This window comes from Podarcis vaucheri (assembly GCF_965113315.1).
Source record: "Podarcis vaucheri genome assembly, chromosome: 13".
Taxonomy (NCBI): domain Eukaryota; kingdom Metazoa; phylum Chordata; class Lepidosauria; order Squamata; family Lacertidae; genus Podarcis; species Podarcis vaucheri.
In genome coordinates, this window is record NC_138751.1 from 2,517,843 (window position 1) to 2,532,234 (window position 14,392).

General features: G+C 49.1%; 1 protein-coding gene across 5 annotated transcripts in view; it reads left to right on the top strand.

Moving 5' to 3' along the window:
- Positions 1-14,392, top strand: part of GIGYF1 (GRB10 interacting GYF protein 1) — a 50,959-nt gene that overhangs the window by 11,284 nt on the left and 25,283 nt on the right. For 3 of the 5 annotated variants that reach the window (XM_082197527.1, XM_082197526.1, XM_082197530.1), the window contains exons 2-10: positions 6,028-6,287; positions 7,209-7,284; positions 8,479-8,576; positions 9,161-9,290; positions 10,007-10,102; positions 11,489-11,600; positions 12,592-12,703; positions 12,799-12,839; positions 14,112-14,339. In XM_082197527.1, coding sequence (XP_082053653.1) covers positions 8,542-8,576; positions 9,161-9,290; positions 10,007-10,102; positions 11,489-11,600; positions 12,592-12,703; positions 12,799-12,839; positions 14,112-14,339 — 754 coding nt within the window. In that variant the 5' untranslated portion in view covers positions 6,028-6,287; positions 7,209-7,284; positions 8,479-8,541. The remainder of the gene's footprint in view (positions 1-6,027; positions 6,288-7,208; positions 7,285-8,478; positions 8,577-9,160; positions 9,291-10,006; positions 10,103-11,488; positions 11,601-12,591; positions 12,704-12,798; positions 12,840-14,111; positions 14,340-14,392) is intronic. The other 2 variants (XM_082197529.1, XM_082197528.1) reach the window with 1 other exon arrangement.

Below are 14,392 nucleotides of genomic sequence, written 5' to 3' on the forward strand. Positions count from 1 at the left end.
TGGCCACCGCATGAGAAGAGAAGACTCCCTGGAAAAGACCCTGATGTTGGGAAAGATGGAGGGCGCAAGGAGAAGGGGACGACAGAGGATGAGGTGGTGGGACAGTGTTCTTGAAGCTACGAACATGAGTTTGACCAAACTGCGGGAGGCAGTGGAAGACAGGAGAGCCTGGCGTGCTCTGGTCCGGGGGGTCAAGAAGAGTCGGACACGACTAAACAACAAGAATAGCATTAGCTTTTTTTGCTGCTGCATCACACTATTGACTTGTGTTAAGCTTACAGTCTACTAAGACCCCTCGATTCTTTTCACACTTACGGTTGACAAGCCAAACGTCTCTCATCTTAACATTTGTGCAGCTGGCTATTCCTGCTGAATACAGAACCTGACATTTCTCCCTGTTACAATTCATTTTGTTAGATTTGGCTCAGGTCTCCAATCTTGTTAAATTCATTTTGAATCCCAAATCTATCTTCAATGGCATTGGCTACCCCTCCCCACTTATTGTCACCTGCAAAATTTGAGTAGCATCCCCTCAATTCCTTCATCCAAGTTGTTTACAAAGATGTTGAACCACAGCAGGCCCAGGACAGGACCCCGCATCACCCCACTTGCCACTGTTTTCTGTGATGACAAGTAACTTTTATCAGAAAAAGAAACGAGATTTGTCTGGCATGACTTGTTTTTGCTGGGTCTTAGTAATCACAGCATCCTTTTCTAAGGGCTCACAGACCGACTGTCGAATTATCTGTTCTGGCCCCGTTAGTAGGTTAACGCAGGTGAGCAGGTTTATGTAAAAAAATTACCTGTGTAAAGAAGGCAGACTATTGCAGCTAATGGCATATGTCCCAAAACTCCATAGAGGAGAGACGTGGACTTTAAAGCCCAAACTCACATGAATTCGTTCCCCCTCCTACCACTAGGTGGCGCTGCTTTTGTGTTCTCAGTGGTTTTCAGTTTAAAAATTTGCTGGCAATTTTTCGCTTTCCAGATGTTCTTCTTGATCCATAAACTCAGGATTTCCAAGTAGAGTGGGACTCCCTTAAATTGCGCTCCTTTCTTCTTGGGATTATTCTGACTCACCTTCTCTGCTCCTCCTCTTTCGTTTTCTCTCTATCTACCTTTTCGGTTTCAAACAATAGCCCCCAGCATCAAATCAGATAAAAACGACCGAAGGTTCAGCAGTGCATTTTCTTTTCTCCCCCCCCCCAAAAAAAAATAATGTTTATTAATTTTCATACAAAAGCATAACTTTAACATAACAGAAAAAGAAAAGACAACAATAAAAGAAAAAAAGAATAAAAGAGATAAAGTAATTCAAACCTCACATATACCATCACATACAATAAGACTTGCTTAGTTAATTAAAATCGAACTTAATAAACATATTACTTGACTTCTTCCAATCTCTTCCAACTGAATTTCCTTGCAATTAAATGTAGCAATTTCCAATATCATTATTTCATATAACAATATTCCAGTCATAATCAAGCTTCCTAACTTTTCTCATCGTGCTTTTTCTTATTTATTTATTTATTTATTTATTTATTTAATCCTGATTTAGTCCTAGGCCTAATTAGTCAACAGTGCATTTTCTCAGCCAGTTCTTCTGCCATAGAATTATAGAAACACGAGTTGGAAGGGGCATCTGACCCAACCTCTAGGCCACGGGTAGGCAAACTAAGGCCCCGGGGCCGGATCCGGCCCAATCGCCTTCTAAATCCGGCCCGCGGACGGTTCAGGAATCAGCGTGTTTTTACAGGAGTAGAATGTGTCCTTTTATTTTAAACGCATCTCTCGGTTATTTGTGAGGCATAGGAATTTGTTCATTTCCCCCCTTCAAAATATAGTCTGGCCCCTGCAAGGTCTGAGGGACAGTGGACCGGCCCCCTGCTGAAAAAGCTTCCTGACCCCTGCTCTAGTCTCAACACGTCCCCCATCCAGTTTGAAACCATACCAGGCCCCGCTTATCTTTGCAAATGTGCTACTAATAGCTGAATAGTTGGTCTTGGTGAAGATTTGACGTTTTCATCCCCAAAACGTTTTTGATTTGAGTTTCTATTGAAATGAGGCTGCATTTTAATGTATTTTAATCTTGTTTTTAAGTTGTATCTTAATCAATTGTTTTATATCTGGTGTTAGCTGCCCTGAGCCCGGTCTTGGCTGGGGAGGGCGGGGTATAAATAAAAATTATTATTATTATTATTAAGAAAGTGAGAGCCACTCAAGAGAGCCTTGGATGATCAAGGAGTGCAGGCCTGCTCCAGCATCCAAGCCCAGCACCAGAGGGGAGTGTGGGGATGCCTGGATAGCTCTAAAAAGGAATTAAGGGGAAACGATGGAAATGGTTGTCAATAACGACTAGTGAAGGCTGATCGCCGAAGAATGGATGCTTTTGAATTCTGGTGCTGGAGGAGACTCTCGAGAGTCCCATGGACTGCAAGAAGATCAAACCTCTCCATTCTTAAGGAAATCAGCCCTGAGTGCTCCCTGGAAGGACAGATCCTGAAGCTGAGGCTCCAAGACTTTGGCCACCTCATGAGAAGAGAAGACTCCCTGGAAAAGACCCTGATGTTGGGAAAGATGGAGGGCACAAGGAGAAGGGGACGACGGAGGACGAGATGGTGGGACAGTGTTCTCGAAGAGACCAGCATGAGTTTGACCAAACTGCGGGAGGCAGTGGAAGACAGGAGGGCCTGGCGTGCTCTGGTCCAGGGGGTCACGAAGAGTCGGATACGACTAAACGACTAAACAACAACAACGACTAGTGTTGGGGGCCAGGAATCCTAAGTGGAGAGAGTGAGACTCATGCATGTCAGCTTCCCATAATGGGAATCTGGTTGGCCACTCTTGAGAACAGGATGCTGAGCTGAATTGGGCTCCCTCTGGCCGCTGGTCCCACTGACGGGTTCTTCGATCCATAGCCCTTTCCTACTGCTTCTCCCCAGCAGCTGCTGGCTCGGGTGCATGCGCCGCCTCTGAAGATGGGGGGGTTCTGTTCTCAGGGGCATCCAGCTTGAAACGGAGAGCCAGGGTCAGACCTCGCTTGACCACGAAGCTTGCTGGTGGTCTTGGGTCATTCGTTCGTAATAGCAATAAGTGTGCCCTCACTGGGCGTGTCGCTTTACAGAATACGGGGGTACCTCTGGATGCGAACGGGATCCGTTCCGGAGCCCCGTTCGTATCCTGAAGCGAACGCAGTCTGCATGTGCACGGGTTGCGATTTGCCGCTTCTGCGCATGCGCGTGATGTCATTTAGAGCGTCTGTGCAAGCGGTGAAACCCGGAAGTAACGCGTTCCGTTACTTCTGGGTTGCTGCGGAGCGCAACCCGAAAACGCCTAACCTGAAGCTACTTCAACCCGATGTATGACTGTACAAGAGGGCAGGATTCTGACCTGGAGGGGTCGGGTGTGCGTGTGTGTGCATGTTCACATTCCTGAAATTAACAGAGGGGGAGTCATTGCTTGATCCCAGGTCCTGAACTAACTTTTGCAGAAAAGAAGTCTGAGAAACTGAGGTAGATAGTGGTGACGAGAGATGAAGTTCTAGAGGCAAAATTAATAGGGGATAGACAGACTAATAAAGGTAAAGGGACCCCTGACCATTAGGTCCATTCGTGGCCGACTCTGGGGTTGCGGCGCTCATCTCGCTTTACTGGCCGAGGGAGCCGGCGTACAGCTTCCAGGTCATGTGGCCAGCATGACTAAGCCGCTTCTGGCGAACCAGAGCAGCGCCCAGAAACGCCGTTTACCTTTCCGCCAGAGTGGTACCTATTTATCTGCTTGCACTTTGACGTACCTTCGAACTGCTAGGTGGGCAGGAAGACAGACTAATAGATAACATTAAAACTGGCAAATTTCTGGGTCCAGATGTGAGTTCTTAAAAGAACTCAAATGTGAAATTGCTGATCTTCCAACAAAATTACTTGCCCCTACGATCAGCGTCTACTGGAAAGTAGCCACCGTGACTCCAGTTTTCAGAAGGGTGTCCAGGGGGATCGTGGAAATTACAGGCCGGTTCTGACCCAGGAAAACTGGCGGTAATTATTGTTAAAGATTTAAAAAGCGTATAGAAGAAAAATCCTGCCGAAGCAGAACCAGGGTGCCTTCTGCAAGAGCAAGTCCCTTCTCACGTCTTCCTTACAGTTCTTTGAGAGTGTCAACAACCATATAGATATAGAGACAATAGTCCTCTTCTCTTCCATGAATTTGCCTAATCCTCTTTTAAAATCTGGGTTGGTCACCATCCCTGCCTCCTGTGGCAGCGAGTTCCATAGGTTAACTATGCGCTGGATGAAGAAGTCCATGAGTTCTAGTGTTACGCGAGCGGGAAGGGAAAATCTCTCCTCTCCTTTCTCCATGTCATGTGGAACTTTAAACTTCTATCTGGCCATAGAATGGTAGACTTGGGAAGGACCCCAGGCATCATCTAGTCCAACCCTGTAGCGTTCCCAAAGCAAAGGAAGGATTGGACTCTGATTAATAGAATACACACAAGGCTTGACCAGCAAGACTCTGGGAGGAGTGCGTATAATAACAATTCCTGCCCACCCCTTGGCCCAGGTCGTTTTATTCACAAAAGAACTTTTTACACAGTGTTCGTGAGAACCAATCCGATATCCTCTGAGCATTTCAAAAAAACCCACGTGGGATAAAGTTAAAGTTAAAACTACAAAGAAACTCTTTCCTACTTGAGCATGCATATGTAGTTCAGAGTAAATAAAAGAGGAAGCAAGAAGGAATGCTTTTAGGAAACCCCAGAGGTCATAAACAAGTGGTGAACAGGAGTGGCAGTATTTATCATCGCCTTCCTGGCCCTTAAGATCTATCTAAAGATTAAACTACATCAAAGTAACCTACCATCTTTATGTACTGAGGATGCCTGATGAAGCAACTGGCCTGTGTTTTAGAATCCTTATACAGTGGTGCCTCGCAAGATGAAAAGAATCCGTTCTGTGATTCTCTTCGTCTAGCGGTTTTTTCATCTTGCGAAGCAAGCCCATTGACGGATTAGCGCTATTAGCGGCTTTTAGCGGCTTATCTGCTGATCGGATCAGCTGATAAGCGGCTTAGCGGCTTAGAAAAAAGGGGGGGGAAACCCAGCAGGAACTCGCAAGACATTGTCATCCCATAGGAGATTCGTTTTGCGAAGCACCTCCAAAATGGAAAACTCTTTCGTCTAGCAAGTTTCCCGTCTTGCGAGACATTCGTCTTGCGGGGCACCACTGTACATGCCTGTCAGGTGTAGAGAACGCAAATGGCAGAGATGCAGAGGCCTGTGGGATTCGATCAGAAACTATTGTCAATGAATCAAGCCCAGTCAGCGCAATGCTTTCATCTCCGACACAAGGGTTTGCTCCGTATTTCATAATTCCTCATAGTAATCCCACATGACCACTACACAGCCCCCTGCAATCTCATCCGAAGCTGGGGGTCAGCCAGCCTCTCCAAGGAAGGAGAGGGTTTTGTCTAAACTTAAAAAGTCCCAAGCGCAGCAACCTTCTACAAGGCAGGATCCGGCTAGTGCGGTTCCCCATCTCCCAGCCCCATGCCGTCGGCCTACGGCCAGGTGAACTAAATAATAATAATTTATTATTTATACGCTGCCCGTCTGGCTGGGCTTCCCCAGCCACTCTGGGCGGCTTCCAACAAAACACCAAAATACAATAACCTATTAAACATTAAAAGCGTCCCTAAACAGGGCTGCCTTTAGATGTCTTCTAAAAGTTTGGTAGGTGTTGTTCTCTTTGACATCTGGTGGGAGGGAGTTCCACTGGGCGGATGCCACCACCGAGAAGGCCCTCTGCCTGGTTCCCTGCAACTTAACTTCTCGCAGGGAGGGAACCGCCAGAAGGCCCTCGGCGCTGGACCTCAGTGTCCGGGCTGGACGATGGGCGTGGAGACGCTCCTTCAGGTCTACTGGACCGAGGCCATTCGGGCCTTTCAAGGTCAGCACCTAAAGCCCCATGTCTGAGCAGTCTCCCCACTGGAGCGCATGGACGCCAACCCCTCCTCTGTCTCTTCTTCCAGAGAGTTTCTCCGATGTGAATTGAGCCGCGGAGGTCGTGTCGCGGGGCCCCCAAGGCCGAGCAGCCTTCTGGGGAAATCGCCCGTGGCTTCTGGCCGTACGGGGCTCCGGGAGCAGCGCCGCCGGGAGGACCGCTCGCGTCAGACAAGGAGGCCGACTCTCCCTCACCTCCGGCCGCGCTCTTGGCTTTGCCAGTGACCCCCATCCCCGTGGCCGCTGGCAAGGAGGCGGCGTGCTGTGGGGTTGGTGCTGAGATATACAGGTATAGGGCGGTTATATTATTATTATTATTAGTTGTTGTTGTTGTTCCATCTCTCCGCCTGGGAGTCCCCAATACAGCGCCAGATCAGGCTGAAGGGGAAGCTACGAGCCCCCATTCTGCGTGGCTGCAGAGTGGGCAGACGCTATTGTATTTTTGGGACAGGGAAGAAGCACAAGCACATTTCCCCCCCCCCCAATAATATTTATTAATTTTCAATAAACATAACACAAAAGAAAATATGCAACAACACAATAGAGAAGTGAAAAGGAAAAGAAAAAAAAGAATAACAAACGTAAAATACCTAAATGGGGGGGGGAGAGAAATTCAATTAATTAATTAAAATCCTTTTTCATATACACTAATTGACTTCCTCTAATCTCCATCTGAATTTCCTCTTTAATTTGAATGTAGCAGTTTCCAATATCATTATTTCAAAAAACAATATTACAGTCATATTCCAATTTCTTTACCTTTCTTATAGTACATTTTCTTATTTGTGTATTTAAATGTAATTTAATCCTAGGCCTGGTTGGTTTTTCCAAGTGGTTACATATCTTTGATGTTAGAATATTTGTTCAAATAGTCTTTAAATTTCTTCCAGTCTTCTTGGTAGTCCTCTCCTTTCTGGTTGTGGGTACTCTCCCGGTGAGATCAGCCAGCTCCATGAATTCCATCATCTTCATCTGCCACTGAAGCACAAGCCTCTTTTGCTGGGCTGCATGTCATTTGTTCTGGCGAGTCAGTGGCACGCTGGACCCAGACCATGCAAAGACGGGCAGCAGAGGCAGTTTGCCCGCCTCACCCGTCTGGGATTCCTGGGCCACCAGCCCCAGGCTTCTGGGCAACACATCCCCAGAGTCACCAGCCCTTCTGATTGAATAAGCTTCAAGTCATAATATGCCTTTGCTCTTTTCTCTGCAGGTTCCCTGCTGTTGTGATTGGACTTCCCAGCCTGAGGGGGTGATCCAGGGCGGATCCTTGTTAAGCGATAACGCAGGTGGGCAGCATCTTTGAAAGACCCCCTTTCTCCTCCTCCTCCTCCTCCTCCTTCTTCTGTCAGCCACCCCCAGCCCAGAAGCCCAGGATCCTGAACCTCTAGTTCTCTAGAGACCCCTTTCTTCCTTCTTTCCACCTCTTGGCTTAACTCTGTAGGGATGTGAGTGCACTTTGTCTCAAACTGAGAAACCCTTTTGCTCTGGTTGCCATAATAATAATAATAATAATAATAATAATAATAATAATAAATTATTTATACCCCTCCCTTCCTGGTTCAAAAACCGGGCTCAGGGCGGCTAACAACAAATTTAAAAGCCCGTTTTTTTCGCTTTATAAGACACACCCAACCATAAGACGCTCCTAGTTTTTAGAGGAGGAAAATGAGAAACAAGAAAGCAACGCAAAGCCTCTTGAGCAAAGAGGCAGGAGTGCTCCGGCTGCGCTCAAGAGGCTTTGCATGGCTATCCCTGAAGCCAGAAGAGCAAGAGGAATCGGTGCGTACTGATCCCTCTTGATAGTCTGCCTTCAGCGATAGCTGCGCAGCCTGCATTCGCTCCCTAAGATGCACACACATTTCCCCTTACTTTTTAGGAGGGGGGAAAATGCGTCTTATAGAGTGAAAAATATGATAATTATAAAAGCAGCATAAAAAACAGTATAAAAACATGAATAACAATAAAATTCAAAAATCAATTAGATAATCCCCAGGGTTAGCTGGCCGAGTTGGTCCTACTTGGGCCAGCGAGGAGACCAGGAGAGAATTAGCTGTGGGGTCTCAGAGCAGGTGATCTTCATAAAAGGAGAGGGAAGGGAAGGGAGATAAAAGATCAGGCTGAATTCAAATTAAAGTGCAGGCGGAATAGCTCTGTCTTACAGGCCCGGTGGAAGGAGGTTAAATCCTGAAGGGTCCTTTGACACCCCTCTCCATCTACCACTGAGCCACTGGTTAAGAGTTTCAGACTAGGACCCGGGCGAGACCAGGGTTCGAATCTCCACTCGGCCCAGGAAGCTCACTGGGTGTGACGTCGGGGGGGGGGGATGGACAGTCACCGCCTGTCGGCCTAAACTACCTGGTAGGGTTGTTGTGGGGGTTAAACGAGGAAAAGGAGAACAACCACATCAGCCACTTTGAGCTCCTTTGGAGGGAGAAAGTGGCCTGTGGATGCAATAGATAACTAAATACAATGAATACCAGGTTTTTGGGGAAGAGAAGAAAGAAGACGAGCACCAGAGGAAAGCCAGCCCAGGAGCGGTAGAGATGGCAGCCGAGACACTGAACTTTGGGCCAGAGTGGTGAGTGTGTGTGTGTGTTTTTATATACATTTTTATTGGGTTTTTTAACATACCATTTCCAACAATCCTATAACATAACTTCTTCTCTTATACAATGTTTTAGACTTCCGCCAACACCTCTGATGATTTTCTGTTCTTTATCACTTATTCTGCATTTCCTAATTTCTCTGTTACTCTTTAAATCATTCTCCTCATAGTCTTTCAATATTTCAGATAATCCTCCTTACAAAACTTCTTGCAGTCCTACTAGCATAATCTGTTCATTACCATTACTTTTCAAATAGTTCGTATATTTACTCCAGTCTTCTAAGAATCTCTGACCCTGCAGGTTTCGAATCCTTCCTGTTAATTTACCCAATTCTGCATAGTCCATCAATTTCATCCGCCATTCTGAGTGTGTGTCTTTTGAGGCTGTGCTGCGCCCAGAAAGGCCCTCTGGGGCAGAGGGAAGCCGGGGCAAGCAGCCGACCTCCAGTGGGAAAGGAGGACTTGCTGGACCTGAGGGGTTGAGTGGGAAGAGACAGCTCCCCCCTCCCTGCTGTTCGCCTGACACACCTCCTCCCTCCTCCTCCCTCTTTCCTCAGGCTCCGCGCTCTCTCCAGTGGCGGGAGCGTCGCTTCCCCCCCACCCTCCCCTGCCATGCCAAAGTACAAGCTAGCCGAATACCGATACGGGCGGGAAGAGATGTTAGCACTTTACGTGAAAGACAACAAGGTGAGTGCCGCACGGTTGCGGGTCGTGCCCCCAGCATGTAGGGCTGCTTGACCCGGGGCGGATGGCGGGGTGGACCCAGGCGCAAATTGCCTTCTCCTCTCTGTTTACAATCTTTGAATTGCCGTATTTTTCGCTCCATAAGACGCACCTAGTTTCTAGAGGGGGAAAACACGGGGGGGGGGGGAAATATTCTGAATCAAATGTTGTACTAAACTGTTTAAAGCAGCAAATCAGGCAGTCCTTGTCTGCTTTTCTGCTTTAAATTTTCTGCTTACTTTCTAAGAGGGGAAAAGTGCGTCTTATGGTAAATTTGCTGCTTTAAAGCAAGCTGCGGAGGGGGGGACGGATGGGGGCCATTGCTCCCCTTCCTTCCCTCCTCCACGGCTCGCTTTAAAGCAGCAAAGCGGACAGGAGCCGCTTACACCTCCCTTCTCCGCGCAGCATTTGCTTCATGAGACGCACAGACATTTCCCCTTACTTTCTAAGAGGGGAAAAGTGCGTCGTATGGACCGAAAAATACGGTACCTTCCCTTTTGTTAAGCTGAAAGGGAACAGCAATTGCTGAGGTTCCAGCTTGCTTCCATCCCCCCCTTCCTGTATCTTCTTTACTTTCCCCACCCGTCTCCAAGGTCGACCCCTGCCAGAGCGTTGGTTTGGGTCGGGAAGAAGCTGGGTGGGCTCCTGATGGCTTCCTTCCCGCGCTTCTCCTTCCGCAGGTCCCGGAGGAGATCCAGGATAAAGAGTTCTCTGCCATTCTCCAGGACGATCCTCTGCAGCCTCTGGCGTTGGTTCCCTTAACGGAAGAGGAGCAGGTAAAAGCGGTGGCGATGGATCCTGGCTCCTGGCCACAACACCTGTGCTGTGCCCTCCACGGTCGGAGGAGCCGTGATTCTGAATCTCAGTTGCTGGAAAGCGTAGGAGCAGAGAGTTTTGCTCCAGCGCTTGGATCCTGGTTCCCCATTGGGGCACCTGGTGGGGCAGTGGATGCTGGACCCGATGGGGCCCTCTTTGGCCACACCCAGCGGTCAGTCAGTTTTATTGCACATGGCCAAAGGCTGCCGCAATGTACAGGGATACCTCAGGTTACGTGCGCTTCAGGTCACACACTCCGCTAACCCAGAAATAGTGCTTCAGGTTAAGAACTTTGCTTCAGGATGAGAACAGAAATCGTGCTCCGGCGGCGCGGCAGCATCAGGAGGTCCCATCAGCTAAAGTGGTGCTTCAGGTTAAGAACAGTTTTAGGTTAACAATGGACCTCCGGAACCAATTAAGTACTTAACCCGAGGTACCAGTGTACACAGAATCATTCAGCAATTCAAAGAAAATATGCTGGATTGATACAAAAAATTCTTAAAACATTTATATTATTCAAGACATTTCCTACTCTAAACAGAGCTAGAAAAGTATCCTAATATACAAATTAAGACATTCAACAATAAAATTTATAAGCTAAAATTGTCACATGGCCACTAATGTATTAAAAATTAATGTTAATTAATACAGTGTGCAATTATATTCGGAGTTTGGTGATAAAGATAGAATATAGCTCGATGTAGATTGGGTCAAATAAATTCATCTCCTTTACAGTTGGTGGCTACCTTGGCTATATAATTTGCTCTAATTTTCCTAGCGGCAGTTGCAAAGAGTGCTACATGCCAGGTCACATACCGAACTGTGTCTGCGAGGAGATATAAAATCATGTCAGTGGGGTTTTGGCCAGGGGACCTTGTCCTTATAGGTGCTAAAAATCTTTCTCTTGCTTCATTGTATAAGGGGCAGTGCAAGATATAATGCATAAGGTCCTTTACTTCAGGACATCCCCTAATGCAAACGCGTTTGTTTGTTGGCATGCCTCTGTGTCTCCCATCTCTATAAGCAGAGTTTATTGTATTTAATCGTAACTCTGTAAAAGCTTCCCGAAGTTGCGCAGAAGTCCATTCATTAAAATAAGACGTATGTTCATTGGCCTCTCTTGAGTTTAAAATAGAATGGGGCGCATGTAGATGTGTACATTGAGTTTAGATCGTTTTTAGTTGCCACTGCCCTTATGGTTCGCTTAAAGATATTTTTCTGGGAATATAAGGGAAGCGGTCTCTTCTTACAGTCTTCATGATGCTTTTGACAAAGCGTGGATCCAGAGGCCGCCTCTTTTCAAATTCTGCTCTCTCTCTCCCCCCCCCCCGCCAAATCTGCTTCAGAGGAACTTCTCCATGTCTGTGAACAGTGTTGCAGTGCTAAGGCTGATGGGAAAGGGGGCTGGGGCTGCCCCGGCCGGAGTCTCCCGGGGGAGAGGCAGCACCCGGAGCCGAGGTACGGAGGTATCCTGGGGACGGGTGGGTTGGCTCCCTTTCCTGAGAGCCAGTGTGGTGTAGTAGTTAAGAGCGGGAGTCTCGTAATCTGGGGAACCGGGTTCGCGTCTCCGCTCCTCCACCTGCAGCTGCTGGGTGACCTTGGGCCAGTCACACTTCTCTGAAGTCTCTCAGCCCCACTCACCTCACAGAGTGTGTGTTGTGGAGGAGGAAGGGAAAGGAGAACGTTAGCCGCTTTGAGACTCCTTCGGGTAGTGATAAAGCAGGGTATCAAATCCAAACTCCTCCTCTTCTTCCTGTCTTGCCACCTTCCCCTGCTCTCACTTGGGGAGGCGGCGAGTGGGTTCCTGTTTCTGAAAGCCGGTGCAGTGGTTTGAGTGCCGGATTAGGACCTGGGAGAGATCAGGGTTCAAATCCTCCTGCTTGGCTATGAAGCCCGCTGGGTGGGTGAGCCTGGAGGCCGGTCAGTGTCTCTCTCAGCCTCACCTACCTTGTTGAGTGAATTAGGGGAGGAAGGGAGAGAACCGTCTACACTGCCGCTTTTGAGCTCCTTGGAAAGACAAGGATGTGATATAGGTAAAGGGACCCCTGACCATTAGGTCCAGTCGTGGCCGACTCTGGGGTTGCGGCGCTCATCTCACTTTATTGGCTGAGGGAGCTGGTGTACAGCTTCCGGGTCATGTGGCCAGCATGACTAAGCCGCGAACCAGAGCAGCGCACGGAAATGCCGTTTACCTTCCCGCCGGAGCGGTACCTATTTATCTACTTGCGCTTTGATGTGCTTTCGAACTGCTAGGTTGGCAGGAGCAGGGACCAAGCAACGGGAGCTCACCCCGTCGCGGGGATTCGAACCGCCGACCTTCTGATCGGCAAGTCCTAGGCTCTGTGGTTTAACCCACAGCGCCACCCGCGTCCCAGGATGCGATACACATGCAGTCAATCAATCGATGTTATTTTGACACCTTGCCTCTCTCCACCCCGCAATTAAATAGGCCGTGGCCGTGGCGAGAGTGGCTTTTACCAAAGAAGCATTGAGGAGGCAGAAGGGGCGTTTGGCCGCGGTGGGGTCCGCGAGATACATCGCAGCCAGAGTTGGGATGACCGGTGAGTAGGGGGTCCCGGGGGAGCTGTGTCTGTGGGTCGCTGTGGGAACCTGCTGCCCTCTTTCCTTGCTCTGACACCCTCTTCTTCTCCTGCAGAGGAGAACGACGGTTTGAGAAGCCCATCCGACGGGAAGGAGGTACGGTGATTTCCCACCTAGATCGCAGGGTGGTCAGCGGGTTGGCAAGATTTGTCCTCCATGCAGTTTGCGCCCGCCAGCTTTCTTCCTCCCTTGTGCAGGAAGGGAACTGGTCCTGCCAGCCCCCTTTGAAATGAGGAGCTGTTGTTAGCCTGTGGGCATTACTGGTAGCAGAGGAGAGCTATGCCCCTATTGAAGTGGCCTGCTGCTGGGGGCTTCGCTCGCCTGTTCTGGTTCTGGAGGGTGGGGCACTCCATAGCTCTCTCACCATTCTGCTAACTCACCTGTACGCAGTTTCTTTTTGCATATGCCTTGCCAGGGAAGCACTTAATTGCAAGGGGTGTGTGTGTGTGCGTGCTCCATCTTTCCCAGCTACTCTTCCACACCTGGCCTGGGCCAGTAAGATCTTGGCTGGGGTGGGAGGGCTCAGAGGACCACACTGGACCCTTCGCACCTAAAGTCTGACTTAGAGACCCTTACGCTCGCTCTCAGGGCTCTTTTTAGAGCTTACCGGGGAGCGAGGGAGTCGCTCAGGGATACCTGCAGTAATACCAGGTCCTCAGAATGCTCAATCTAAGGTTTTTTCGGGGTTCCACAACACTCTTGCGGTCACCCCAGTCTTCAAAGTGCCGGGGCTCTTTCAGCGGAAAGAGCTCCCGTCCGCCATTGATGGGGCGATCAACCGGAAGTCTGTATGCCATACTGTTTTGCTTCATGAGCAGTGTGTCTCTACCAAATAAGCTTGCAAAGATTTGACACAAATTAATTCATCAGCCTCAACTTGATGGGTTTTGAAATAATTGGTCATAGAGCCTGTATAATAAAAAATAAATGAATGGACTTCGGTTACAAACCTTTCAACAGTGGAATGGATGACCGCGGAAGGTGGTGGTTTCAGAACCACGTTGGAGGTTCTGAAGCTAAAACTGGATGGCCACTTGCCACAGCTTCTGCAGTTGAGATTCCTGCATTTCAGGGGGTTGGACTAGATGACCCTCGGGGACCCGTCTGACTACAGTTCTATGATTCCATGAAAGGCACACACAGAAACCCATGGAAACCCCATCAATTTCCCTGTTGAAAAGCTGCCCTCATGGTAGATGTGGCAGGTCCTATCCCACTGATTGGTGTTCCTGAGGTGGGACGGCCCTAATAGAATTAGAAGGGACCCCAAGGGTCATTTAGCCCAACCCCCTGAAACGCAGGAAGCTTTTGGCCCAATGTGGGGCTCAAACCCACGACCCACAGATTAAATGTATTGCACTCTACCAGCTTATCCGCCGCCGTCTCCCTCCTTATTTGAAGCCCGGGCTCCGTTTGAGGAGGTGGCTCCCCCGGGGCGCAAGGAGTTTGCCCGCTCGGACAGCGACAACTGGCGCACCCTCCGAGAGGAGCACGAGGAGGAGGAAGAGGCCAGCACCGGTGCCGTGGCCGTGGCTAGCTGGCGGCAGAGCGGAGGCCCCCGGCGGGAGAGCGAGCGCTGGCGGTCTGCTAGCCCAGGTGAGAGCCCACGGCGGAAGCAAGCTTGGGGGAGCCGGGAGGAAGAGGGCGTC